The 26,463-nt window shown below is 42.8% G+C and overlaps 2 protein-coding genes across 2 annotated transcripts in view; one reads left to right on the forward strand and one right to left on the reverse strand.

The window, feature by feature from the left end:
- Window positions 1-26,463, forward strand: part of LOC141112528 (inactive hydroxysteroid dehydrogenase-like protein 1) — a 465,623-nt gene that overhangs the window by 245,030 nt on the left and 194,130 nt on the right. The gene's annotated exons all lie outside the window — the stretch shown is intronic.
- LOC141112525 (5-hydroxytryptamine receptor 3A-like) overlaps window positions 1-26,463 on the reverse strand; it is a 112,822-nt gene that overhangs the window by 28,828 nt on the left and 57,531 nt on the right. The window contains exons 4-6 of the mRNA XM_073605437.1: window positions 25,942-26,051; window positions 3,595-3,767; window positions 1,887-2,047 (exon numbers count right to left, since the gene is read on the reverse strand). Of these exons, the coding sequence (XP_073461538.1) occupies window positions 1,887-2,047; window positions 3,595-3,767; window positions 25,942-26,051 (444 nt within the window). The remainder of the gene's footprint in view (window positions 1-1,886; window positions 2,048-3,594; window positions 3,768-25,941; window positions 26,052-26,463) is intronic.

Consider the following 26,463-nt stretch of genomic DNA (forward strand, 5'->3'; position numbering starts at 1 on the left):
GACACAAAGACACTCTCACACACACTCACATACAAACCCATACAGACGCACAAACACATTCACATACAGACCCATACAGCCTCATACACACACGTACACTCACATACAGTCCCATACAGCCTCATACACACATACATAAAGACACACACTCACATACAGACTCATACAGCCTCACACACACACACAAACACATTCACATACAGACCCATACAGCCTCACACACACACGCACACTCACATACAGATCCATACAGACTCATACACACACACACAAACACATACACATACAGACCTACACAGCCTCATACACACACGCACACTCACATACAGTCCCATGCAGCCTCATACACACACATACACACTCACATACAGACCCATACACACAAACACATACAGACCCATACACGCACGCTCACATACAGATCCATACAGCCTCATACACACACACATACAGATCCATACAGCCTCATACACACACACACATACAGATCCATACAGCCTCATACACACACACACACACATACTCACATACAGATCCATACAGCCTCATACGCACACACATACTCACATACAGACCCATACAGCCTCATACACACACTCACATACAGACCCATACACACACGCACACACACTCACATACAGACCCATACAGCCTCATACACACACACTCACATACAGACCCATACAGCCTCATACACACACACTCACATACAGACCCATACAGCCTCATACACACACACTCACATACAAACCCATACAGCCTCATACACACACACACTCTCACATACAGACCCATAAAGCCTCACACACTCACATGCAGACACACACTCACATACTTCCTCTTCTTAAAGAGTGTTGAATGGGCCATCCTCACCCCCGGTCCTCTCATCTTCCAGTCAGTGGAAAGTTTCTGAAACCCTGAGTTTAGTTCTGAGTTTCCTGTTCTCTGATCGCCAGCAGGTGGGATGGCCAGCTGGGTTGAATGGCCAGTCCCCGCCCCCGTCCCCCCTTTTTCAATCAGCAGCAGGTGAGCGAGGATCTGTGTTTCTCCATCTGCTCTGATGTTTGCCCGCCCACATTCCCGATTTCTGCTTTTGGGGCGGGCTGTGGTACGCCCAGGCTCCCTGCAAGAGGGGAAGGTGTGCATGAGGTTCCCTGGTGATGGGCTCTGGGACTCCAGACGGATTCACCGGATGCTGGAATTTGCAATCTCGGGGCGGTCCCAACGAATCCAGAACGGTTGGGAGATATGCTTTAAAAGTTAGCATGTTTGATCCAGGTCATTAAATCAGAAAGTTTTGGATAATAGGCAGCCAGACAGTTAACAATTTCTGAAGGTCAGGGGGCAACTATCGCTGTATGTTTTTTGTTTTTTTTTTCTTCAGTACGGGTTTCCTTTAAATGAAAACTCCAGGAAACAAATTAACTAGTAGTGGAAAATAGTGAAATTTGCATTTGTGCTTGGAAGCTAGGAAATCCACTTGGCTTACATTTATTTGGGTTCTATGAAATGCAATCCAGCCAGATTTCTTTTAAACAGGCCTGCACCCCAACAACATATGATTCTGCACTATGGGTAAGTCTTCTGTGCAGGACAGAGCCTGAATCAGTGGATGCACTGGTATGCTATTTTTCACAGTTGTAAATTCAAACTTCAACAATTATTAGCAAATATACAGATTTTGTTTGCAGGGCAGCAGAGAGTGTCCCACCATACAATTATTTATCTTGGGCATATGTGTGGCTTTACATTATATACCAGGAAATGGAATAGACCCAAAATGTAATGCAAAAGAATATTTCTTATTCTAACAGAAGATACATAGCAAAAGCAGTGAGAAAGGTGAACAGAGGTCAAGAATTTTAACATGTACTGTCATTCCTTACACTGTAGACGACTTGGCTGTATTTCATGTCCATAGTTTTATATGTCGTGTTGTACACTGCTACCGACTGCAGCACCCATTCATCTTTAGAGGCAAACACATTTTGTGCATTTTGGTTGACAACTGAAGAGTTGCTTTTTGGCCACATAACAATATCTGAAACTACAAAGAGCGGCACTGCTGCTATTAATTAATCATTCTATGGAACATTCTTATGCAACTATAGATAAACCAGGAAAAATGTAGGTGAAAGTAAAGGCACAATATGTTGGCAGTGGTTATTAGAAAGACGCTAGAGGCAAACACATTTTGTGCACACTGTAGATCACATTTATTTCCTTATACATCATACTTCCCAACTTTGTAATTTAAAGCACAATTAAACTGTACCTGAACAACCCAAACTAAATACACTATTTATTCATTTTTAAACAGGTAAGGACAAAAGCATAACAGTGTCTTGAATTTAAAGCTCCACAGTGTGCATCACCAGTACATATGGCTGCACAAATTATAGGCAACAAGTGAGCTCAGTTGCTCCACACTTTCTCAGCAAACGAAACACGTAGGGCGGCAAAAAGAGTACTGACGTCGTTGCAGCCACATGGACTGTATGCAGCGGCCATATTTGTATGTCCAGGACACTGTCATGTTTTAATCTTTATCTCTTTAATTTAACGTTCAATAAATACTACACTATATACTCTATCTGGCTCCAGTTTGATGAGCACTTGTTCCACACAGCCATCTACCTGTCACTTTCAATGGTGCAACAGTCTGTTTGGTGCCATTATAAGAGGGTCATTTTCTTAAAGGGACCGTTCCTAAAGGGTGAATTTCTGTGGCCTGGTTGATTATACTGAGCTCACTTGCTAACTATAACTTGTGCAGCCATATGTTCTGGTGAGTGCATTGGATTGGTGGTGGCACCCACTGTGGAGTTTTAAATTCAACTGTAATGTTTTTTTCCTTACCTGTGTAATATGGTTTCATTAGTTTCATTAAATACTACCATTTGGCTCTGTCTTGGTGAGTACCTGTTCCACACAGCCCTGCCATCCATTCATCGTTTCTAATTGTGTTGCATCATGCTCCTAAACTCGGTGCAGGCACATGGCGTACATGTATGTGATTGTGCCTGCAGTATATTATACTGTGGCAGGTTGGCAACTGGTTAAATAGTTATGCAGATGTAAATTTTTTTTAGTACGAAAAATGTTTAGTGCACACAGTATTGATGTTTGAGCATCAGCTTTTCTGGATGTGTAATTTCAGGCATTTATGTTACACATATTCACTTGTATTTGCACAAGCAAGACATTCCTTATGGCAAAATATATGAAAATGTTAAATATTTATGCTTATTTGCACATATTTGCATGTATTCGCATGTATTTGTACATACCGGCGCAAACTGCTGACCGGTAAACCATATTTTTCAATTTTTGTTTTTACTCAAGAATACACAGTGCTGCTTTACGCACTTGTGTGTACAGGCACATTATAAACAATGGGCTTCATTTTAGATCAGTAAAAAAAAAAAAAAACGCTGTACTGAGCTTTTTCAAGCTGCAGTGTACAAGAGGCCTAAGAGGTATGAATACCATAACTGTGCCCTAAAAGATTAAATACATGTACTTAGAGCAGAACTTATTACAGAAAAAAGATCTCTTCCAATAAAAAACACATGATCTGTGCAACAAGCATACCTGTGTAAACATAAGAGCCAAAGGAGAGCTTGCAAGTCTGGTTATCAAAAGGGAACTTGAAAATGTCCAGATTGCAGGTGCTGATAATGCGTAGTGGCATTGCATTAACGATTTGCCCATTGCTACGCAGTATATAATATGGTATTTGTGGAGATTTATCATCATTTTCCGTCCTATGGGATAAGAAATGTGATTAGCTACAAAGCATAATACAAATATCCCATCATACTGATAATGCATTTTAACACAGAATACACTTCATGCACACCTCCTAAATTTCTGAGATCAGAAAGGAGGGACACATTTTAGTGCTATACTTCTAGCTATATGCCCACCACACTTTACTCACTTCCCTCAAAAGGTGGTAAAATGCCATAGTAATTAAATTCATCTGACAATTGCACAACTCATGTATTGTCAGCAAACAAAGGTCATCAGTTAGTTGTGTTACAGCGTCAGACATAATCCATTACTAAATGTTGAATAATAAATTCAGCAGTAAGAAAATAGCAGTCAGTCCAGTCAACATATAGCAGTGATGAGAGTAAACAGAAATCTTAGTAAGCAGGCCTTTGCTATGTTTGAACCTGATAAGTACACATTTATTAACTCCATTCAAATTTCACGAAACCACCCAAACCACCTTAGCCGTGCCTAATGCCCCGTACACACGACGAAAAATGTTCGATGAGAGCTTGTTGTTGGAAATTCCCACCGTGTGTAGGCTCCATCGGACGATTTCCATCAGAATTTCCGTCACACAAAATTTGAGATCTGAATCTCAATTGTCGGAAATTCCGAGCGTGTGTACACAATTCCGATACACAAAGTGCCACGCATGCTCGGAATCAAGCAGAAGAGCCGCACTGGCTATTGAACTTCATTTTTCTCGGCTCGTCGTGCATGTTGTACGTCACTGCGTTCTTGGCGATCTGAATTTCCGACAAGATTTGTGCGACCGTGTGTATGCAAGACAAGTTTGAGCCAACACCCGTCGGAAAAAAATCATGGATTTTGTTGTTGGAATGTCCGATCGTCTGTACAGGGCATTAGGCTGCAAGGTTTAAACCCTGACATTATCGATAGCTGTTTGTGCATTTACAGCAATCAGTTAGGCTGAATTCCAATGCTCTGCCACTTCCCATTAGCAGGAACAGTGGGAGTGCTTATAGTGCCCAATGACTTAAAGCTGGCCACAGTAGATCATCAGACTTGAAGTCAAAACCTGGATTGGCGGTATCATAGGCGTGCGCACAGGGTGTGCCAGGTGTGCCCAGGCACACCCTAATCACACTGTGCAGCACAGATCCCCCCTACTGCCCTGGCTCCCCCCCATCCTTTCCCTCGCAGTGCTGCCGGCTTCCCAACTCTCCTCTCCCTCTGGCTGTTGCTGTGGGGATGTTTTAGGATGAGTAGGGGAAGGGGCCGGTAAATATGTAACTTACCAGCCCCTTCCCTTTCATTGTGAGTGATCGGTAGTATGTGTTTGAGCTTTGGGGTGCACACCCTAATGCAATAGGCTGCGCACACCTATGGGCGGTATACCAAAATCACCCAGAAGGAAAAACAGATCCATTAAAGACTTGGCACTGTAATCAGCTCTTATTGCTAGCAGAAGCAGTTCTGGTGCTTTAGTAACCAAGTTTACAGCCCACCCAACAGGCTCCATAGATCACGCCCAGTGACCAGGTCTCAGACTTTGCCACCAGATGTAGAGGAAGGGGAAGCAGCAAGGAGGAAGATGTTTATATGGACTGGTTGTGGCCACCTACACTGTCAGAGACTTCCACTCTTCTTTCTCCCAGAGAGACAGATACTGGAACCCTAAGGCCTGAGGCTCCAGAATTTATACCCCAGAATCACTTCCTGGAAAGTCAAGAAGACCTCCCCAATTTACCTGACTGCAGAAGACACAGACTACTCAACTTCTCACAGAACCAGATGGTTATGGGCTCCTATTACTCAATGGACTACAGGTCCCAGGAGGGCTTGGGAGCGAGTAGTAGAAAGAAGCAACATCTTTCCAAGCTGCTTGTGGAATTGCACAGTCTTTTGCTGAAGAGACACGAGGGTGAACACATCTTGAGAGCTGGACCTTCTTGCAGTGGAGCTGGGGCTGCAAGAGTGTCATTGCAACACCACGGAGAGAGAGTACTAAAGAGTGTAGGACTGCACCATCACCACCGAGAGTTCTGCACAGCACTCCCTTTAAGTGGTAGAACTGGGTAAGTCCAGAGCACAGAGCCTTGTCTGGTGAGAGGGCCTTGCGGTTATGAGCTATTGATGCTAGAGAGACTGAGCCTTTCGTAAGATAACACATAGCTGTCCCATAGCCCATCACTGTGGCAGAATGTGTACCAATGGTATAACTTTTCCCCAACGTTAGCAGGCTGACGTCTTGGCATCAAAGACAGACTATTTACAGTGGCTACCTAGAGACTGTTGCTATTTGCTTAGTTTAGAGTTATCACGCAGAAGGTATTACATATGACTTAGTTATGCCTTTGGGCGCTCCCTAAGTAGCTGCAATATTACTATTTTCCACACAGTTGATTTACATGTTCTCTGATTATTACTTACCTTGCTGCACATGTTAACACCAGTCTTGTGGTACAGAACTCTATAGCTCTGGCCTAGTGATCCTACTGTATAGCACACTGTGTCTAAAATATACCTCCTGTATGTTCATTTATGCTAAAGCCTCTACACTTCAGGCCAGTGGCAGTGCATCCATAAGGGTGCATGGGCGCCGCCCCCTCTCTCCAGCCACCCCTCTATGACCAATCGATAGATTCATGCATTGCATGAAACCATCTATGGCCGCTGCTGCCACCCCCTATTCAGGCGCCCGACCCCTTTTCAGGCGTCGGGCACCTGAATTACAGTGGCGGGGGGTGTTTTTGAAGCACCTGATTAGAGCCATAGGCTCTAATAGGTGTCAAAAACGGTGACCTGCGAGCGCCATGCTTGGCGTTCGCAGTTCACCCAGGTCTGTTATGAATATTCGCTTTCCTAACATTGAACCATCTCTCCATCAATCAGGTGCTCAGGTCTGTTACCCGTCACCTGGTTGGCTGAAACGATAGGCGCTGTGATTGGACGCCTGATGGGAGGAAAGGATAGGAGGAGACACAAGTAGGACACCGCTCGGAGGACACCGCTCGGAGGACACCGCTCACCGTCGTCACCTGCTGCCCACCGAGAAAGGGTAAGTGTGGGCAGACAGCGAGCAGGTGGGGGGGTCACAGTGGTGGCATTTGATGGGCACAGTGGCAGTATTGAATGGGCACAGTGGCAACATTCGATGGGCACAGAAGCAACATTTGATGGGCACAGTGGCAGCTTTTGGGCACAGTGGCAGCAATTGATGGGCACATTGGCGGCAATTAATGGGCACAGTGGCTGCAATGGGCACAGTGGCTGCACTTCATGGGCACAGTGACTGCACTTGATGGGCACAGTGGCAGCATTGATGGGCACAGTGGCTGCAATTGATGGGCACAGTGGCTGCGTTTGATGGCACAGTGGCTGCATTTGGTGGGGTTTTTTTTCAGTATTTTTCAGTTTTGTTTGCGCCCCCACCAAAAATTTTTGAGCACCAGCTGCCACTGGAATCCAGGTTAACAAGTGGCTCCTTCAGCGGTGGGGCTGTACACCAATAAAGTTCAGGTACCTTGCAGACACTGACTGTCTGGTTCTTTTTCTTCTTCATGGAATTATACAGAGAACACTGTTTTTTTCAGGCATTTTCTGATTGGACGAAGTGGAGGTCATGACTTCATCCACCCCTTCTCTCCCCCTTGTCCAATCAGAGAATGCTTATATTAATTGAAAACAATACAAAAGGGTTCTCTGAATGGCAGCGGGGCCAAGTGAGTGACCCTATTTGTTTAGTGTGTGGAGGGAAAGCCACTGGAGCAGCACCTGAAAGATCACAACTTTTACTGTGTGAAGTCTGGACTACTACAATGATTTTCAACATCCACAGCAGCCCTTCTGGATATCATCAAAGACAAAAAACAAAAGGAGAGGAGCGCCGCTAAGAAGGTTGATTTATTAACAATTGACAAATAAAAGTATCCACTTACATGTAAATACGGTATGTGCAGCAAGAGGGTACATTCCAAAGTGGGAAGGTAAGAGGACAATCATCGATTCCCAAGCACGCCCCAAACCTATGCCGCAATCTGATGGGAAGCCAGGACGGAACACATTCTGTCAGCGCAGAGGAGCGGAGCAGCAACCCAGGAAGCGGCTGGTGATGTATAGTGGTGGGGAAGAACATAACGCGTTTCTGAGCTTGCGCAAGGTCCGTACGGCACATGCGCGCTCCTTTTTTAAATGAAAAAGGAGCGCGCATGTGCCGTACGGACCTTGCGCAAGCTCAGAAATGCGTTGTGTTCTTCTCCACCACTATACATCACCAGCCGCTTCCTGGGTTGCTGCTCCGCTCCTCTGCGCAGACGGACTGTGTTCCGTCCTGGCTTCCCGTCAGATTGCGGCATAGGCTTGGGGCGTCCTTGGGAATCGATGATTGTCCTCTTACCTTCCCACTTTGGAATGTACCCTCTTGCTGCACATACCGTATTTACATGTAAGTGGATACTTTTATTTGTCAATTGTTAATAAATCAACCTACTTAGCGGCGCTCCTCTCCTTTTGTTTTTTGTCTTTGATGGATCTGAGCTGACTTCACTCCAGAGAAGAGCTGCCCTTCGTGAACTTTGGATACAGTGTCCCACAAGATAAATTTCATATCCGGTGTCTTCCACATACTGTTTATTCCTTATGTTTTTTTCCCTGAACTATGGACGGCTTCCCAGCACCTGTCAATGTCGATTAACATCTCTCATGCTACACCGGTATTGATTCAGCATATGACTTTTTTATGACTTTTTAATTAATTTTTTTATTTTAATTGCCTCACTGCCTCAGTTTATCTTGTTCTTCTGGATATCATATATGGATACTTATATCAAGCCAATTATGGAGAAAAGATCATTGCTGGAGTTCCACAAAAAAATACAAAAGACATCATTTATTAAAGTACCAATCTTCAGATCTTACATTTTTCAAGGCAAATGCCAATTTTGGACACACTGGGGATTATTTACTATAGCGAGAATGCATGGTCGCAAAATGGCTAAAACTGGGCACATTTACGTGAAAATGGAATTCACTATAGCGCTTGGGAAAAAAGTAGTCACAAAACCGAATTCACTATAGGTCACAGACAAAAGAGACTGTCTAAATCAGTAGTCGTGATAGAAGCACAGGATTTGCACATGGAAATTATTTATATAGACTGTCTGGTAATCCACTCATGTGCAGGAGCGTTTGTTTTTCTGCTATCAAGAGATAAATTCCCCCTCTCTCTATGACTATGTACCAGCACAAGTGCGAATGCTCAGACATGCAAAATAGTCACAATTTAACTCCGATTCCTTTTTCACCAAGCGCTATAGTAAATTTGCAAATGACAAAAATGCGTTCGTGAACGTGAAAATGTGCGTTATATATAGCCAAATGCAAGTTTCAACCATTGATTATAATTGTACAATTGTTACTTCCACAAAAACATACATTTTAATTTTGAGATGAACGGTTTATTTCTCTAAAATAAATAGTCCTTGCTGGGTTTTTATGTTGCTTCTTCTTCATATTTTTTTTTAAAGAATGTTAGTAATGTGTAATGCTTTTATGTTTTGGGAAAAAATATTTTTCTCTCTCTCTCTCACTTGTTGCTTGCTCTCCATCTCACAGAAATCTAAACCGAAACTCCCACAGGTGTCTTCACAAATCACAAAACAATACCATTGCTGATGCAAATTTTACATGAGTCACAATTTTGTGTGTTTTTTAGTATTTACAAATTATCATAATTTTACCCCTAAAAATGTGTTATGTGTACCAACATCATAATTCAAAATGTTATTCCCAAAATTCAGAGGGTAACATCACTATTCTACACTCACACACCAAGAACCACCAAATATCATAGATTAAATCAAGAAACATAAATCCTGACTAATATTATTCCACCAACTCTAGGTATATGTCCAAAGAAATGCAGTATTTATGTGTATTTATGTGTAGAGGGGTTCCACCACCATTGCAAAGCTTTCCATATGTTTTCCATGGGCAAGGACAATAATCAGTCTTAAAAATTCCCATCCAGCACCAATTGCAGCCTCTTACCAAGCCAAAAACCAACACATTTAGAGATGTTTCTATAGTAGCATGCTGACAGTAATCAGCCATACCCAGCCTTGGAACCAGATGGCATATCACATAAACAGGTTGTTCAATGTTTCTCTGGCCTTCCACAGTACATCTGCATTGATTAACTAACTTATAGCACCCCTGGGACTTAGGACTGTTTGACAGCACAGAGATGCAGCCACCATCCATATAGCAGCAAAGTGGCTAGCAGGTTAGCACTTCTACTTAGCAGGGCTGGGGTTGTTGGTTCAAATCCAAACATTCCACTTCATGTAGAGAAGTTGTCTGTTCTCTCTATGTTGTTAAACATAACTCCTGACTCGTTTTCTTACACAAATTATGTATAAATGTAGCATTTATGTGGAGGAGGGTTCCACCACCATTGTAAATCCTGCCATATGTTTTCCATGGGCAAGGACAATAATCAGCCTTAATAATTCCCCACCAGCACCAATTGCAGCCTCTTACAAAGCAACAAAATTAGAGATGGTTCTATAGCAGCATCCTGACAATAATCAGCCATACCCAGCCTTCAAAACAGATGACATATCACAGAAACAGGTTGTTCAATGGTTCTCCAGCCTTCCAGAGTACATCTGCATTGATTAACCTATTGCACCCCTGGGACTTAGGACTGTTTGACACCACAGAGATGGAGGCCCCACGCATGTGGCAGCACAGTGGCTAACTGGTTAGCACTTCTGCCTAGCAGCACTGGGGTCGTTGTTTCGAATCCCAAACATGCAACTAGCTGGCTAGAGGTTTGTATGTTCTTCCTCTGTTGTGGTGTTATAGTTTATTTTTAACAAGTGATTACATTTTTGATGGTTTTCACATAATGGAAACCCAAGAAATTACATTATAAATCAAGCAAGTGTGGGTTTGCACCAAATCTATAACTGTGTGTTTTGGGGCTGAGATGGATGTATAACATTTGTTATTTTTAGGTTTAGGCTTGGTTCACACCTAAACCGGCTGTGGATCACACAGCAACGCTGTCTGTCCCTGTGCTCCATTTCAGGGACGAATCAGGGCAGAATCTTTGCCTGAATTCGGTCCTGAAATGGAGGCAAAGACGCAAAGCATTTCTGTGCAGTGCACTCTGCAGCCGCCCCGGAGACATGTGAACAGGCTCCATAGAAAGCCGGTCATATTCTCCTGCTATGTGAATTGGATTCGGGGAAGCCCGCATCCAATTCCCATAGATGTGAACCCAGCCTTACCCCACACAGATACATATGCCAATGAATTCTTTCATTTGGCAAGAGTGTGTGTTCCTGATCAACAGGTGTGAGCACTTGAGACATATATGAAGAGACGGAATCATTTACACTGGTGGGTGTGTCCTTTACTGGGTTGGTGTAGGTGTGCTAGCAATCCTACCTATGTTTTATAAAGAAGAAGAAGAGGCTAGAATCTTTGCTCGCATTTGTTCTGAAGATTTAGTTTTGGGGGGAAGATAGTGTGCATAATGACCGACCCACACCCCACTAAGGCTGTGGTTTGATGATCGCTATGTCTGTTTGCTGGAATAGTTTTGCATTTTGGCCCTCAAATGTGTATTTTTGTGGGCATAGTTTCAAAATTGTGTGTTTTTGTCCAGCCTGACCATGTGTTTATTGTTTGTGGGCCTCAGCAGACCCATATCTTGTTCTAGTTACTTATAAGTCTCACATGTTAGACTTACAACTCCTAATGTTAATTTAGTTAATGTAATAGTTTAGATAAAAATGAAGCTTCTTGCTAACCCTAACCAAAAATGCATGTGTGTGAACTGAGGGGGGGGGGGGGGGGTGTAGTTATTGCACTGCCTTTTATTTTGTCAAATTTTATATCTGGTCTGTTTTGTTGGTTTAATCCTGCACTTAAACTTTTGATGGGGGTTGGGGTGGTGAGAGTTGCTATACCTTAAAGTGTTTGGTATGGTTACTGCTAGCTTTATTTTGGTCCCTGCTGTACACTATGAAATTTAAAGTGTCAAATTCAAGTGTTTCTACCTTCTAGATTGTAAGCTCTTTTGAGCAAGGCCCTTCTAATCATATTGTAAAGTGCTGTGAAAATTGCTACCATAAATGGCAGTCATTTTTTGGGGCAAAGTAACTGAATGTACAAACTAGTGTTCCTACTGTCTAAATAAAATGTAGAATCTGTTTTGAATTGTGTTTTTTTTTTTTTTTTTTATAAAATATATGATAAGTGGAAAGTATTGTTAACACACCTTCCAATCTCTATTAAATCTACTTCTGCACACATGCATGTCATTAGAGAAAAAAAAGTGTAAATCCAAAACTAAAAAAGCAAGCTGTTAATAGCTCTAATGCTGATTTTCAGGTTCCAATGATTTTTGCTATGGCCTATGTAAACTATTGAACATGTCAAACTAAGTATTAATTTTCCCCAGTTAACAATTGCCATCCCATAAACATCATTTTAGAATTAATAATTCTGCGAAATAAGCACATTGAACACGTACAAAAAGATATGCGCTTTCACTAACATCTTTTCGCATATGTCTAATATATTTATTCGCATATGTGCAATATATTAATTTTGCTAAATGATTGTAACACCCTCTACTTTTAGGTAGGTGCTAGATTAGTATTTTTCTAGTTACACGGCTAGTGGCAGGTAAATTTAGCCAGGCCCATGTTTCTATTCTAGGCCTGGTTGTTTTGATTTGGGAATGGGAGTGTTAGTATAGTGGGTGGTGTGGCCACCTACACTCTGACTCAGAGATCCTCTCCTGCTTTCAGTGGAATTGTTTTGGAAAGGAGGCTGGATTTGAGACCTGAGTGGCAGGCAGCTCATTTGGAGGGCTCTGACCAATCATTAATTTGGATTGGCAGGGGGCAGGCCTCCCATATAAGCTGGGGTCACATGCTTAAAAGGAGTTGGAGAGCACAGGAAAGACAGCATGGCGTGCTGAAGTGCCATACCGAACATCCCCATACGGGGATGTGCCGTGGGGAAGGAGTTAAAGTTGAGGATCTTCATCTCTGCGGAGTGCATCAGGTTTCTGTGACCGGGGAACACAATGCTTGACTGTAAAGAGGATCAAGTGGAGGAAGTAGACCAGCTTATCGGATTTCTGTGACTGGGAAACACAGGACTTTGATACAAAGGAGAAGGTCAGTGTAACGTTGAAGAAGCAGAAGTACTGGAGAGAGTAGCATACTGTGTGGCTGGGGAACACAGTATGGACAGAAGTGGACAGGCTGGAGCAATAGTCTGTCGTTTATCATGTGCCAAGTTCACGTTTGCAACAACTTCAAGAGACTGTGGGGCTGTTAGTTCATGGAGCCATGGAAGAAAGGCGGTATAGGCCTTTGGCTCTCTATTTGTAGCAGGAATACCACATCATTCTAATACAGGGGCATTATTCAGAGTGATTCATCTTGTTTAACTGGAAGCCGTGAGTAGTAAATCTTCTGTCAGATAGATAACAGAAGAACCAATAGTCTGCAGTGAGGACTTTACAGGGGAAATCCATTAACAAGGCCAAGGCCATGGATGATAACCTATCCTTTTGAAATCTTCATGGGCATCTCATACATCCCTCATATCTCTCCAAGTTTATCCCGCAAATAAAAAGCAAGAAAACGGAGCAACTGACTGTTTATTGTCTTTTGGGTGATTGATGAGGGGTTGGCAGCAGGGTGATTGGCAAATTGCTATAACCACATTTGCAGCCCCTACGGGGGTACCGCTACATGATTATTTTAAAAATGGTGTTTATGGGGTGGCAAGTGGTGATTAGAGAAAATTAATACTGAGAAAAGATGTTAGTGAACGTGCATATCTTTTCACAATGGCACACAACTGGTTGCCCAGGCCGGCTCCTGACCTGGAAATGCATCATCGCATATAAACATACCTCCCAACTTTTGGGCGTAATCAAGCACCTAGCAGTGGGAGGGGCTTAAAGGATGTGGTTAAACAAAACCTGTGCTTCCTGGTACCTATAAAATATGCTTAGATTGCTTGTCAAATAGTCAGGGACTGCATAACAGAGGTATGGACATAATACAGAAGATGGTCAGAGACTGCAGACATGATACAGAAAATGGTCAGAGACTGCAGACATGATACAAGAGATGGTCAGAGACTGCAGACATGATACAAGAGATGGTCAGAGACTGCAGACATAATACAAGAGATGGCCAGAGACTGCAGACATAATACAAGAGACAGTCAGAGACTGCAGACATAATACAAGAGACTGACAGAGACTGCAGACATGATACAAGAGATGGTCAGACTACAGACATAATACAAAAGATGGTAAGAGACTGCAGACATCCCATCTACAGTTTTATCTATGGCTATTTCCACATCCTGTACAAAAAGGGTTAATAAGAGATCTATACTCTGCATTACAGATGGCCGTTAGTACCTGGACACAGATCAACAGTTATGCTTCATAGCAAGCGGATTTAGAGTCTCTGGACAAGGATGAATGAACTCAGGTGTAGGAAGTACTGCCAAAGGTTTCTCTTTCTCCCTCCCAGCGTCTCACTCAGTAGTTTATCACGCATAGAGCTCACTAAACCCCACAGAAACTCTATACATGAGGAAAGCCCATATCGCCTTTGTGCCCCCGATGTAATTCAGCCAATGGGTCTCTCACTCACATGCTATGGTGGTGTCCCAAACTTCACTGTTACTTGGATAAGGTGTTTACGACTTTGAACACCTTATGTTCAACGAGAGTGGCAATTGATCCCAAAATTGCACTTCTGGGGGTGATCTCAGAAGATTTACTCCCAGAGGAACAACATTACTTTGTACTTATTTGTATCATTATTTATATACTCCTTTTCCCATTGTAGAAACCTTATACCCAATTTTGATTCAATAACATAAAACCTCTGAAGAAGGACCATGTGTCCATAACATGTAAAGGTGTTATCTACACTGCATTGATCCTCGCCAATCCTCAGCACCAGGATAGTGATTCTTCTATACAACTGTAACTATCAGGGTATCAGACATGGTTTTTATGCATTGTATGTAATTTTTGTACATGTTGAATTTATGTAATAAAATTTATACTACTGGCTTGATCTGTCTATTAACGACTCTAATGCCCCGTACACACGGTCGGATTTTCCGATGGAAAATGTCCGATCGGAACATGTTGTCGGACATTCCGACCGTGTGTGGGCTCCATCGGACATTTTCCATCGTATTTTCTGACACACAAAGTTTGAGAGCAGGCTATAAAATTTTCCGACAACAAAATCCGATTGCGTCAATTCCAACCGCGTGTGGCCAACCGTGTGTGGCCTGTTCCGACGCACAAAGTGCCACGCATGCTCAGAATAAATTCCGAGACGGAACAGCTCGGTCTGGTAAACTTAGCGTTCGCAATGGATACAACACTTTCGTCACGGTGCAATGTTAGAAATGGTTTAATACAGCGCACTCTCTTCTTCTTTATAATGTGAGAAGAATGAAGTAGTTTTGCTGCTCATATTCACACAGACTTCTCACAAACTTATTTCTTTATTATTTATCGGGATTCCCTTAATATATTTTGATTTGTCACATCTGACAAAAATATTTTTGTGTTGTTTTTTTTTTTTTAAAGGCAGAATTTTTTATTTTTTTAGGTTTGTAGTTTTTCCAAGGCTGATCTTTGTTTTATTTTATTTTTAGTTTTACTCCAGAATATTTTTGTGTGTGTTTTGTGTGTCAAGTTACCACAACACCATTATTATCTTGTATTATCAAGGAGATTGCTTGGTGTTGGTGTCCCTTGTTAATTTCACATTGTATATTTGAAATGTACCTGAATCCTCACCAACAAACTGTCCTTTTTGAAGGAAAACACACATAGGCAAGTATAATTGAAACCAAAAATCCTTTATTAAGGGCTCAGAACCAAACAAAGAGGGAGGCAACGCTGGAGAAAGAGCAGAAATTAGCGAAGCCTTGAACCCCCAGGGCAGACATCAATTCTTGAACATCAAAATTGGTGGCCTGAGAAGTCCATATGTAAGGGAGTGCAGTCTGGTCCAGAAGTCCCAGAGATCCGGAAAGCAGCAGATGACATCTATGTCCCTAGGCTGTGGTACCACAAGAGGCTGCATCTTTTGCCAGACCAGACTGGACCCAGGGTCATCACTTTCTGGTCTTCCTTCCACGCTTCCTTCCTGGCTGTGGCTCTGCTGTTGGAGATGTGGCAGGAGGAGGAGTAGGACCTGGAGGAGGAGGAGGACTAGTAGGACCTGGAGGAGGAGGAGGAGTAGTAGGACCTGGAGGAGGAGGAGGAGGACCATGTGTGAGGTCACAAATGTGGGTAGCAGATGTTATTTGGGCCCTCAACCCCATTATTGAGAGCTTCCAACATTAATGACTCACACATGAGTTGTTGGCCCTCCTCCATCCGCTGCATTTTACAGGTAATTATGCCAGCAAAGTCCTCCTCCACAGTGTGGGGGGCTGTCAGGGCCTCTGTAGCCTTCCAAAAGAGGCCTATGGCAGCCTCCTCTAGGGTACTCCTCTTCCTGCCACTTTCTCTTTGCGGGTGTAGGGGAGGGACCTGGATATCAGGCAGCCTGCTCGGGCCGGCCACCTCCTGGCTGAGACTTCCCTTTGTATGAAAAAGGGACATGGTTGTAATGTTTTGCATCATCAATCACAATCATAAATTAGTACTCCAAACTAACATCTAGTTAACATCATTGATTGGACAAGCAGAAATATTTAGAAGAATGCTATACCTGGCTCAAGCTGGGCTCCTCCACATGTTGCTGCCTGGAAGGCCCAGGTTGGGCATCAGAAGCCTCAGCTGGGGGGGAAGGAAGCGTGGAAGGAAGACTGGAGAGTGATGACCTGGGTTCAGTCTGACCTGCCAGAAAATGCAGCCTGTCATAGTACCACATCCTGGGGACATAGATGTCATCTGCTGCTCCGGATCTCTGCGAATCCTGGACTTTCTTGCGCTCCTTTACATATGTGCTCTTCAGGTCACCAATTAGGATCTTCAAATAGGTGATGTCTGCCGTGGAGATCACCTGCTTCACAATTTCCAACAATTGATCCAGCGCTGCCTTCCTCTTTGTTTGATTCTTATAATGTGGTTGGTTTATCTCCCACAGACAAGGCAGCTCCCTGAACATGTTAATGAATATTGCCATGAAGTCGGTATCGTTCAAGATATCCATTTTCACTGCAAGACACAACACAAGACAAACCCTAATGTCAGCCAAAACTCTCCTAATCTAGTTACAATATAGGCCTCAATCTAGAAGCAGTATAGGCCCAAGTTTGGCTCTTACCTTCATTATCACGATCGGCGCCTCCGATACTCCTTCCTCCGCTCACAGATCGTACGTACTACGCACGCGTGTTACGCTTTATACACACTGCGCATGCGTGTAACTCCGCCCGCCCCTGACGTTCTTTCTAGTCTATTCCCCGCCCCTTTTCGTTCGGCGCAGTGGGTGAAGAGCACATGGCGGAGTCAGAGCAGGCGCGTTCTAATTATAGCAACGAGGAGGAGGAGGAGGAAAACCCGGATCCGGAAACGTCCCGATTCAGAAGGAGACGATTTAAGGCCTCAAATATGTCCTTTGGGGAGATGTTGGAGATGGTCGACATCCTGAAGAAGGCCGACTATGATGGTATGGACCTTACCCCAACCCCAATATCAGAAAGGCCAAGATCATGGCGAAAGTGGTCAAAAGTCTGCACCGGAATTTCGGGGTATGACGATCGAAAGATCAGCTCAGGAAGCGGTGGTCGGACCTGAAATTAAGAGAGCCCGAGCAGTACAGAAAGATCCAGAGAGTGCTGCAAAAAAGTAAGTAGTTGTGCTGTGTTCCTATTCTTTTTGTCTTTATTACGTTCGTGCTGCTCCATGTGCTTTTCTTAAGTGTTGTACAGTTTAAAATGGCAACTTTCATGTTCATGGGCCCATTATTCGTTCGTATCAAACATTTTTCTTTCAGCCTATAAAACGCTATTGTTTAGGCCATATGCATTTGCCCACATTTTTTAGGGCCTACTTGTATGAAAAATATTTGGTTGTGTAGATGGGTTTGTGACTAGAATGAAATGCAAACTAGATTCTCTGTAAGGAGAGGACACTCAGCAGCTGTTTTCACATCTGGACGCTGGAGCACTAGTGTGGGACACCAGAACACCCTTTTTATTAGGGGGCCCACACAGGTGCTCCAGTGTATACTATAGGGGGGTCTCCATCTGTGAAGCTTGTACAAGACAGGTAAAGTCTTGAAGCTTGACAACGGACAATAAAAATGCTACATCTTGGAACTCTGCCAAAATAGACAATTGTACCCCACTTCCAAGCAATGTTTCATCTTTATATTTCGGCCATCAAATATCTGTGTGCTAATTATACCATTTTTGTTTTACATAGGGGAGAAAAGACTCAGAGGACACCCCTCATCCGAGGAGACCACAGACCCCTCACCTCGGGAAGAAGGGGAAATACCCCCAACCCAAGCAGAGCAGGAGGAGGAAGAAGACGTGGTGGAAATTGGCACCACAACAGGTGAGTGTCTGCGACCACAGACTCAGGTAAGAGATGGATGCCGGCATATTTATAATACCTGTTTTTTTTTTGGTTTTCTCTCCTTTTAGGTGATCGTGATGTTGTGGACCCAGGGCATTTCACCTCTGAAAGTGCACAGATCCTGATTGGGGAGATCATGGGGTGTAATTTAGCTTTGGAAAACATCAAGAAAAACATCAATGATGTTATTCAAAAAAAATAATAACATCATTGATGTTTTGGGGAGAGTTTAAAACCCCTCCAAATCCCTTTGTTTTTTTGTACGCTACAATCTTAAAAATGTTTTAGCGATTTTTAGAAAAGCCAAATTTTGAGGATGCACACAGTGTGCCAACATGTGCTATCTGCCATCACGGGAGATCAATGGACGCGTTTGGGGGTGCAACCCCTTCCTCAATAATAAACTAGCTGACAGGAAATGGTTGCTCCCCCAAAACACGTCCCTTGATCCCCCGTGATGGCAGCTAGCACATGTTGACATTCGTAAATTGGTGTGCATCTTCAAAATTTGGCTTTTCCTGGGGTGACTTCACCCCATCTGAATGCAATATCAAACACAGTTCCTAAATACTCATGTCTGATATTGCCTTCAAGTTTTACCATATGTGAACTTTGTAAGTTCAAGATTTGTGTATTTCTTGTTGGTTTTACACATGCCTGTTTTATCTTAAATGGACATTTCTATTTTTGATAATGCCACCCCAAAAATTGTTATACAACAAACATGTTGGTTTGCTTTAAAAACCTTTTCTAAATGCACATGTGATTGTGCAGGTATTAAAAAGATTGTTAATCAAGAATGTGTGGATTATTGTCTCAACGCTACAACACTTTTGTGGTGATGTAATTGCTGCTTTCTGTGACAATGGGTGTTATTTCCTAAGGGCAAATCCACTTTGCACTACAAGTGCAGTTTCAGTGCATTTTCAAGTGCACTTGTAGTGCAAAGTGTATTTGCCTTTAGTAAATAACAACCAACAGTGCTTTGTATAAGGTTACACAATCACGCCATTTTCATGACTCACCGCATTTCGGTCAGGGTCAGCTAAAACAAACACAAGCAGTAAATGTCACCAAAGATTTGCTTAATTTTTTTTTATTTGATCAAGGTTTCACAAATTGTCTGGCATATTGATGGCCCCCCTACCCGCAAAGAACTCAAGGTATCTTAGCCGGACATCACGGGCACCCAGGGAGGGCAAGCCAGGACGGCCACTTTCAAGCGCCGTCAGGGTTGTTTCATTTATAATTCCGGCCTCTGGCCCAACTGAGCTAGAATAGTTGGCAGAATGTTGCCGTAAAAAGTTATGTAGAACACAGCACACCAGGATTATATGATTCAGTTTATACTCCGCCATATGGATGGGTGTAAGAAATAGGCGGAACCGGCTGGCCATGATTCCAAATGTGTTCTCCACCACTCTTCTGGCTCTGGCCAGCTGGTAATTAAAAACCCTCTGTTCCGGGGTGAGGGTCCTCATCAGGAATGGCCGCATAAGATGGTCCCCCAGCGCAAATGCTTCATCCGCAATGAAGACGAATGGGAGTCCTTACACATTCTCTTCTGGAGGTGGCAAGTCCAAGCTGCCATTCTGGAGACGCCTGTAAAACTCCGTCTGGGCGATGACTCCACTATCGGACATTTGGCCATTCTTCCCCACGTCCACATACAGGAACTCGTAATTAGCCGACACCACTGCCAACATCACAATACTATTGAACCCCTTGTAATTATAATAGTATGACCCCGAGTTGGGTGGTGAGACGATGTGGACGTGTTTCCCATCAATTGCCCCTCCGCAGTTAGGAAAGTCCCACCGCTGGGCAAAGTGGGAGGCCACAGTCTGCCATTCCTGTGGCGTGGAAGGAAACTGTTGAGGAAAACCAAAAAAACTTAGTATTTTTGCACATAAACATGGAAAGCAGATTAGACACAAACATTCTTGGCCAACATCCAGATAACATTTATTAAGGGGAATTATACTACACCAAAGTATAAGGTACACCTATCATATTCCCCCTCCCCCCCTCTCATGCGCCATTTCTAACATTATAGGGGGGGGGGGATCTTGGACAGGTAACCCTCTTCACTTCATTGAGAGATGAATGCCTAAATAATGGGTATTACTTGGAACAGCCCCTCCTTAGTTACACTATTGGCAGCCCACTGGACAGGTAAGAAGTGTCATAATACAAAGATATAAATACACACTGTACACATTTGAGCACATTTGGACATTCTGCTATTACCTATCAAGATAATAATAGTATCCAAAAACTTTAAACAGTGCCATTTGAAAGTATACAGGCAGGCCCTTGCACTACATGCTTTGGGGAATTCATCCATACATCTGACCACAAAAGAGATGGGTATAGTGTGTATGGGTTTGGCAAAGTCAGCAGATAGATGATTGAGGATAGATAGAGAATTGGGATCAGCTGACTTAGCAGTTGGGGGGAGGGAGGGTTAATAAAAATGATTTGGGGACACTACAAAAAAAAGCCTCTGGCACTCTGCCTGAATTTAAAGCACAAATCACATTTCAAAACATTTTAGGGGTGTTTGGGGTAAAGCACTACTATGGAGCTGATAAAATACATTGTTAAGTGACTACATGAGGTGAATATAGGACCAGGAGAGCATGCTGGGGAGGTAAGTGAAGGCAAATATGTATGAAGGACAAAACAAATAAAACATAAAATTCAAGCATGCATGAGGAGAAAGGGGACATTCACAGCATATTACAATCATGGTAATTAGGGAATGAGGAAAGAAATACAATATATTAGCAAACATTCAATACAATAAAATGTGATATAAAAGGATAAAAATCTTACCTTAATATACTCCTTCTGCAGGGCCAGGATGATGGCAGAACAGGTCTCTGGGATAATGATACCCAGAGCCTGGGGGGAGATGCCTGTCGAGAACTTGAGGTCCTGCAGGCTTCTCCCCATCACCAAGTACCGCAGGGTAGCGACGAGCCTCTGCTCCGGAGTGATGGCTTGCCTCATGCGGGTATCCTGCCTGCTGATATAGGGGATCAGCGAAGCCAACAAACGGTGAAATACGGGGTCCGTCATCCTGAGAAAGTTCCTGAAATCATCAGGATTATTCTCACGGATCTCACAGAGCTAAGGCGAATGAGAGAACTGGTCACGCTGAAGCAACCAATTCTTGGTCCATGAACTCCTCCCCACCCTGTTCATGGACTGGACTTGTGTCAAGGTCAGGACCCCAACACCAAGCCCCCCGCACAGCACGAACTCTACGAGGAGTACGTATAAGCAACATGGCTAGAAAACGGTCGGCTGCTCAGAACGAAGTAACAGAACGCACTGAAGAACAGCAAGGCCTGTGAAGAGCGACCTGAAAAACAGCAACGAGCGGACAAGATCGCACAGAAAACTCTGATACGAACTGACTGCACGCACTGAAGAGCAGATACAAACCCACAAGCACAAACTGAACCGCAGAAAACTATCTGAAAGCCACGAGTCTGAAAAAGCGCGAATCGTCTCTCACCAAACTTTTACTAACACGAGATTAGCAAAAGGAGCCCAAAGGGTGCCGCGCTTGGTTCTGAAATGGCCTTTTCTAGTCTCGTCGTACGTGGTTGACGTCACCGCGTTCTTGGCGATCGGAAATTCCGACAACTTTGTGCGACCGTGTGTACGCAAAACAAGTTTGAGCCAACATCCGTCAGAAAAAATCCTAGGATTTTGTTGTCGGAATGTCCGATCAATGTCCGACTGTGTGTACGGGGCATAAGGCATTTTTTCACCGTACCTATGGTACCAGGTGGTTTTTCTATGTTTGTTATAATTGGGTCAGACAAACCAAGCTTTTTCATACACAGCCACATCCCTCCCCCCATTTTTTACTCCCAGCGGAAATGCACACTATGTGGACAAGGTCCTAATATTTAGCGCAAAAGCTTATACTACAAAAGTGGACTTCACCTACACCCCCTCACATAAACAGTGGTGTGATGTTCTTAATTTCACACTGAGAAGGGAAAAACTAACTTATAAACATAGAGGATGTCCTCACAAATTCCAGGTAAAAGTGGTAGTAAAGGGTTTACAACCACTTTTAAGGCTATGTTTTGCTAAATTCCAGCTCCCCTATGTACCATTTAACCATTAACCACTTCAGCTCCGGAAGGATTTGCCCCCTTCCTGACCAGGCCATTTTTTACAATACTGCACTACGTCGCTTTAACTGACAATTGCGCGGTCGTGCAACATTGTACCCAAATAGAATTTATGTCCTTTTTTTCCCCACAAATAGAGCTTTCTTTTGGTGGTCTTTGATCACCTCTGTGGTTTTTATTTTTTGCACTATACACAAAAAAAGAGCGACAGTTTTGAAAAAAAACACAATATTTTGTACTTTTTGCTATAATAAATACCCCCCCCCCAAAAAAAATTGTCTTCATCAATTTAGGCCGATATGCATTCTTCTACATATTTTTGGTAAAAAAAAAAAAAATCGCAATAAGCATATATTGATTGGTTTGGGCAAAAGTTATTGCGTCTACAAAATAGGAGATAGATTTATGGCATTGTTATTATTATTTTTTTTACTAGTAATGGCAGCGATCTGCGATTTTTATCAGGACTGCGACATTGTAGCCGACAGTTCGGACACTTTTGACACTTTTTTGGGACCATTGACATTTATACAGCGATCAGAGCTAAAAATTGCCACTGATTAAGGTATAAATGTCACTGGCAGGGAAGGGGTTAACACTAGGGGGCGATCAAGGGGTTAACTGTGTTCCCTAGGTGTGTTCTAACTGTGGGGGGATGGGACTGACTAGGGGAGGAGACCAATCGGTGTTCCTATATACTAGGAACACACGATCTGTCTCTACTCCCCTGTTTAAACACACAGATCCACGTTCCTGCTCTGTAACTAGTGATCGTGGGTGCCCGGCGAACATCGCGCTCGCCTGCTAGATCGTCTTAAAGGAGCAAGGTATACCTACGGCAATTTCCGCAGCCATGCCAACCTGCCGCAGTATAACTGCAGCGGCTGGTTGGCTAGCAGTTAACATACCTCTGTTGCAAAAAAACTACACAATTTCTTACCTGCGCTTTTGCTATATTTCCTATAACACTTCATCCCTTGCTGGTATGTAGATATTAGAAGCTAGTAAGACACAGGAAGGAATTCATCAGCTGACCTCATTAGCGCACACACACACCTGTGGCTGCCTTCCAGCAGATCACAACCACCCCCAGCTAGATGCACAGTTTTCTAATACAATTAATCAGTGATCACTGGTTTCAATAAATACAGAAATAATTTTTTTCCTTAAAGTGTAAGTTCACCTTTACAGAAAATCTGTAAGGTGAATTTACACAGGACCCCCTCTTTAGCCCTCCCTGTCCCGCTTACCTGGATTGCGGCGATCTCCCGTTCTGAGCCCTGGTATAGCCGCCTCAGAGTCCAGGGCTTAGAAATCCCCTCAGCATTCACGCGTCTTCTTCCCCGCTGAGAGGGTGGGCTACCGGGTTCTGATTGGCCTGCGCCCCCCATGTGACGGCCACAACCAATTAGAATGCTCCGAAACATCCCTCCTGTGGGGGTACATATTGGTGACTGTGGGGATTTCTAAGCCCCGGACCCCTGAGGCGGCTATACTGGGGCTCAAAACGTAAGATCGCCGCAATCCAGGTCAGCGGGACAGGGAGTCAGGTCATGAGGTCATATCACAACCATGCTACCACCTCCCTAAAGTTTCAATGATGAATGGATATGTGCATTGGTGAAAGCATAATTGCCTTCAGTGTGATGCATTTAAACCCCACAGTGTGAATATTGTACAATGCACGGTGTATATATCTCTCTCTCGCTAAAGGCACTTATGCGCTTGCCATTAAAATTCTTAGGAAGGTGGTAGCATGGGTGGGATTTGAACCCATGAGCTGGCTGTTGCTATATGTAAATACAAATTAAACATTCAAAAATATTTTACATGTATTAGAGATGTAACTGTAATATGTTCAATAAATGTACAATGACAAAATAGCAGACATTATGCTAACACTCATTGTTAGAATTATTGAACATTTACAGTTACATCTCTATTACATGTCAAATATTTTTGAATGTTGAATTTGTATTTCATGAAAATATTTAGTTTGAGTTCTACCATATGTTAATCATGGTACCAATATATATCCCAGGTATACTTGTAGTCAGCACAGTAGCTTACTGCTCTGCATGCCTTTCTAGGAACAGTCGGGTCATGGGTTCAAACGCCAGCGGTGCTACCCAGCACTTCCCTAAAGTTTCAATGGTGAATGATAAGCGAAAGCTAAATTGCCACCAGCATGATACATTTAAACCCTGCAGTATAAATATTGTACAATAGGATTTATTTATTTCACTAATGGCACTTATACAATAGCCAAAGCACATCTGCATTTGCCATTGAAACTTTAAGGAGGTGGTCGCATGGGTGCATGGGTGGGATTTGAACTTATGAGCTGGCTGTTGCTATATACCAATACAAAGTCAACATTCAAAAATATTTACCATATAATAGGAGATGTAACTGTATATGTTCAATAAATGTAACATTACAAAATAGCAGATGCTGAAAATAGGTGAATGCCTAATAGCCAATGCCATATCAGCTTGGTTGTTTCCATATTATTAATTTCTCAAATGCATGCAATGGTATGTAAGTATTCAAAAATATTATTGTGTGGAATTAAAAAAATCACAGACTAGTTAACGTGCAGAGTGTTTAGTTTAGTTTTTTTTTTTTTATTTGCTTGTGCGCTGGAAAAATCACCACAGCTACCTTGGGTGGGTGGTAGGGTGGTATTTGAACTTATGACCTGAATGCTTTTTAGACATTTGTGCAGACCACTAAGCCATTATGCTAAGTACACAGAGACCTGCATATTAGTGTAGTATGATTAAACAATGAACATAAATAACTACTGCTTTAAAGTCTCAGAAGAAAAAAAAATAACATATAGTAGCTATGTAACTGTAAATGTTCAATACATGTAACCTTACAGAATAGCAGAAATGACTCTGTAATACTCATTCATAACTGCATTCGTTAGCAAAAAAAGAAAACAAGAAAACGACTATGCCGATTTGACATTTACAAAGGCGTGTTTGCCGTTATTTGCGTGCTTTTCCATTCGCATGTTTACCTAGTTGAGGTCATAATTGGGAGTAACTAGATGTAGAGCGACCATTGCTTCCCGTTTTTCTTAGTAAATGAATTCCACTAAATAAATGAGGTATTTTACAAACCTTTCTTATACTAGATGTGAAGACTGCTCTGTAATAATGTACACAGAAGGTCTTCTGTAAGGAAGTGATACTATAATGGGGTCTTGAAAGACCTACTCAACAAGGATATATTTTTACATATATACATATATTGGAGACCTGGTAATGTTTAATACATCCCCTTTTTCTACTGAAGTTTATGGTGTACCCGAACCAAGAAAATCGGACTAACCAGAATGTAGGGAAACATCTTGGTGTGTTATCAACTCTGAGAGCTGTCACTTCATATAAGAACCATCACACTGAGCTCACTTACATTTCGTAGATGTAAAGGTCTGGTTTCCAGAAATAATCACTGTTAACAAACAGTTGTGTTATTCCACAAAAGTCATCTGGTTTCCAGCTAATGTATTCATCTCTCCATGCCTGGAAGGTAAAAACAAAAGGAAATGATCCAGGATACCTGCATAATCTTATCCTTATATGGTAGAGTTCTTAGAGGTGAGAAAACAGCCCCATAGGCACTCGTGCGATACACCTTCCCTCATTACATACTTTTTCCTTTGTATCTGGAATCTTATAGAAGTTCTACCTTTGGGAACACCCATATTTCACTAACCCCACCAATGGTATCATAGCACACTTGTAACAAAATGGAAATTGAAGCGCAAAACCACTGCTAAGATACAACTTCATTCCAATAAATGAAACCATTGACAGCTGGTCAGCTCACATAGTTGCTGCCAAACCGGATGCTGACAAGACCTGTGCTTGGAATCACACTGAAAAAAAATAACATTAAAGATCCAGCTCACATATAGTCCATTCAGATCATGTT

The sequence above is a fragment of the Aquarana catesbeiana genome, linkage group LG11 (genome assembly GCF_042186555.1).
Source record: "Aquarana catesbeiana isolate 2022-GZ linkage group LG11, ASM4218655v1, whole genome shotgun sequence".
NCBI lineage: Eukaryota > Metazoa > Chordata > Amphibia > Anura > Ranidae > Aquarana > Aquarana catesbeiana.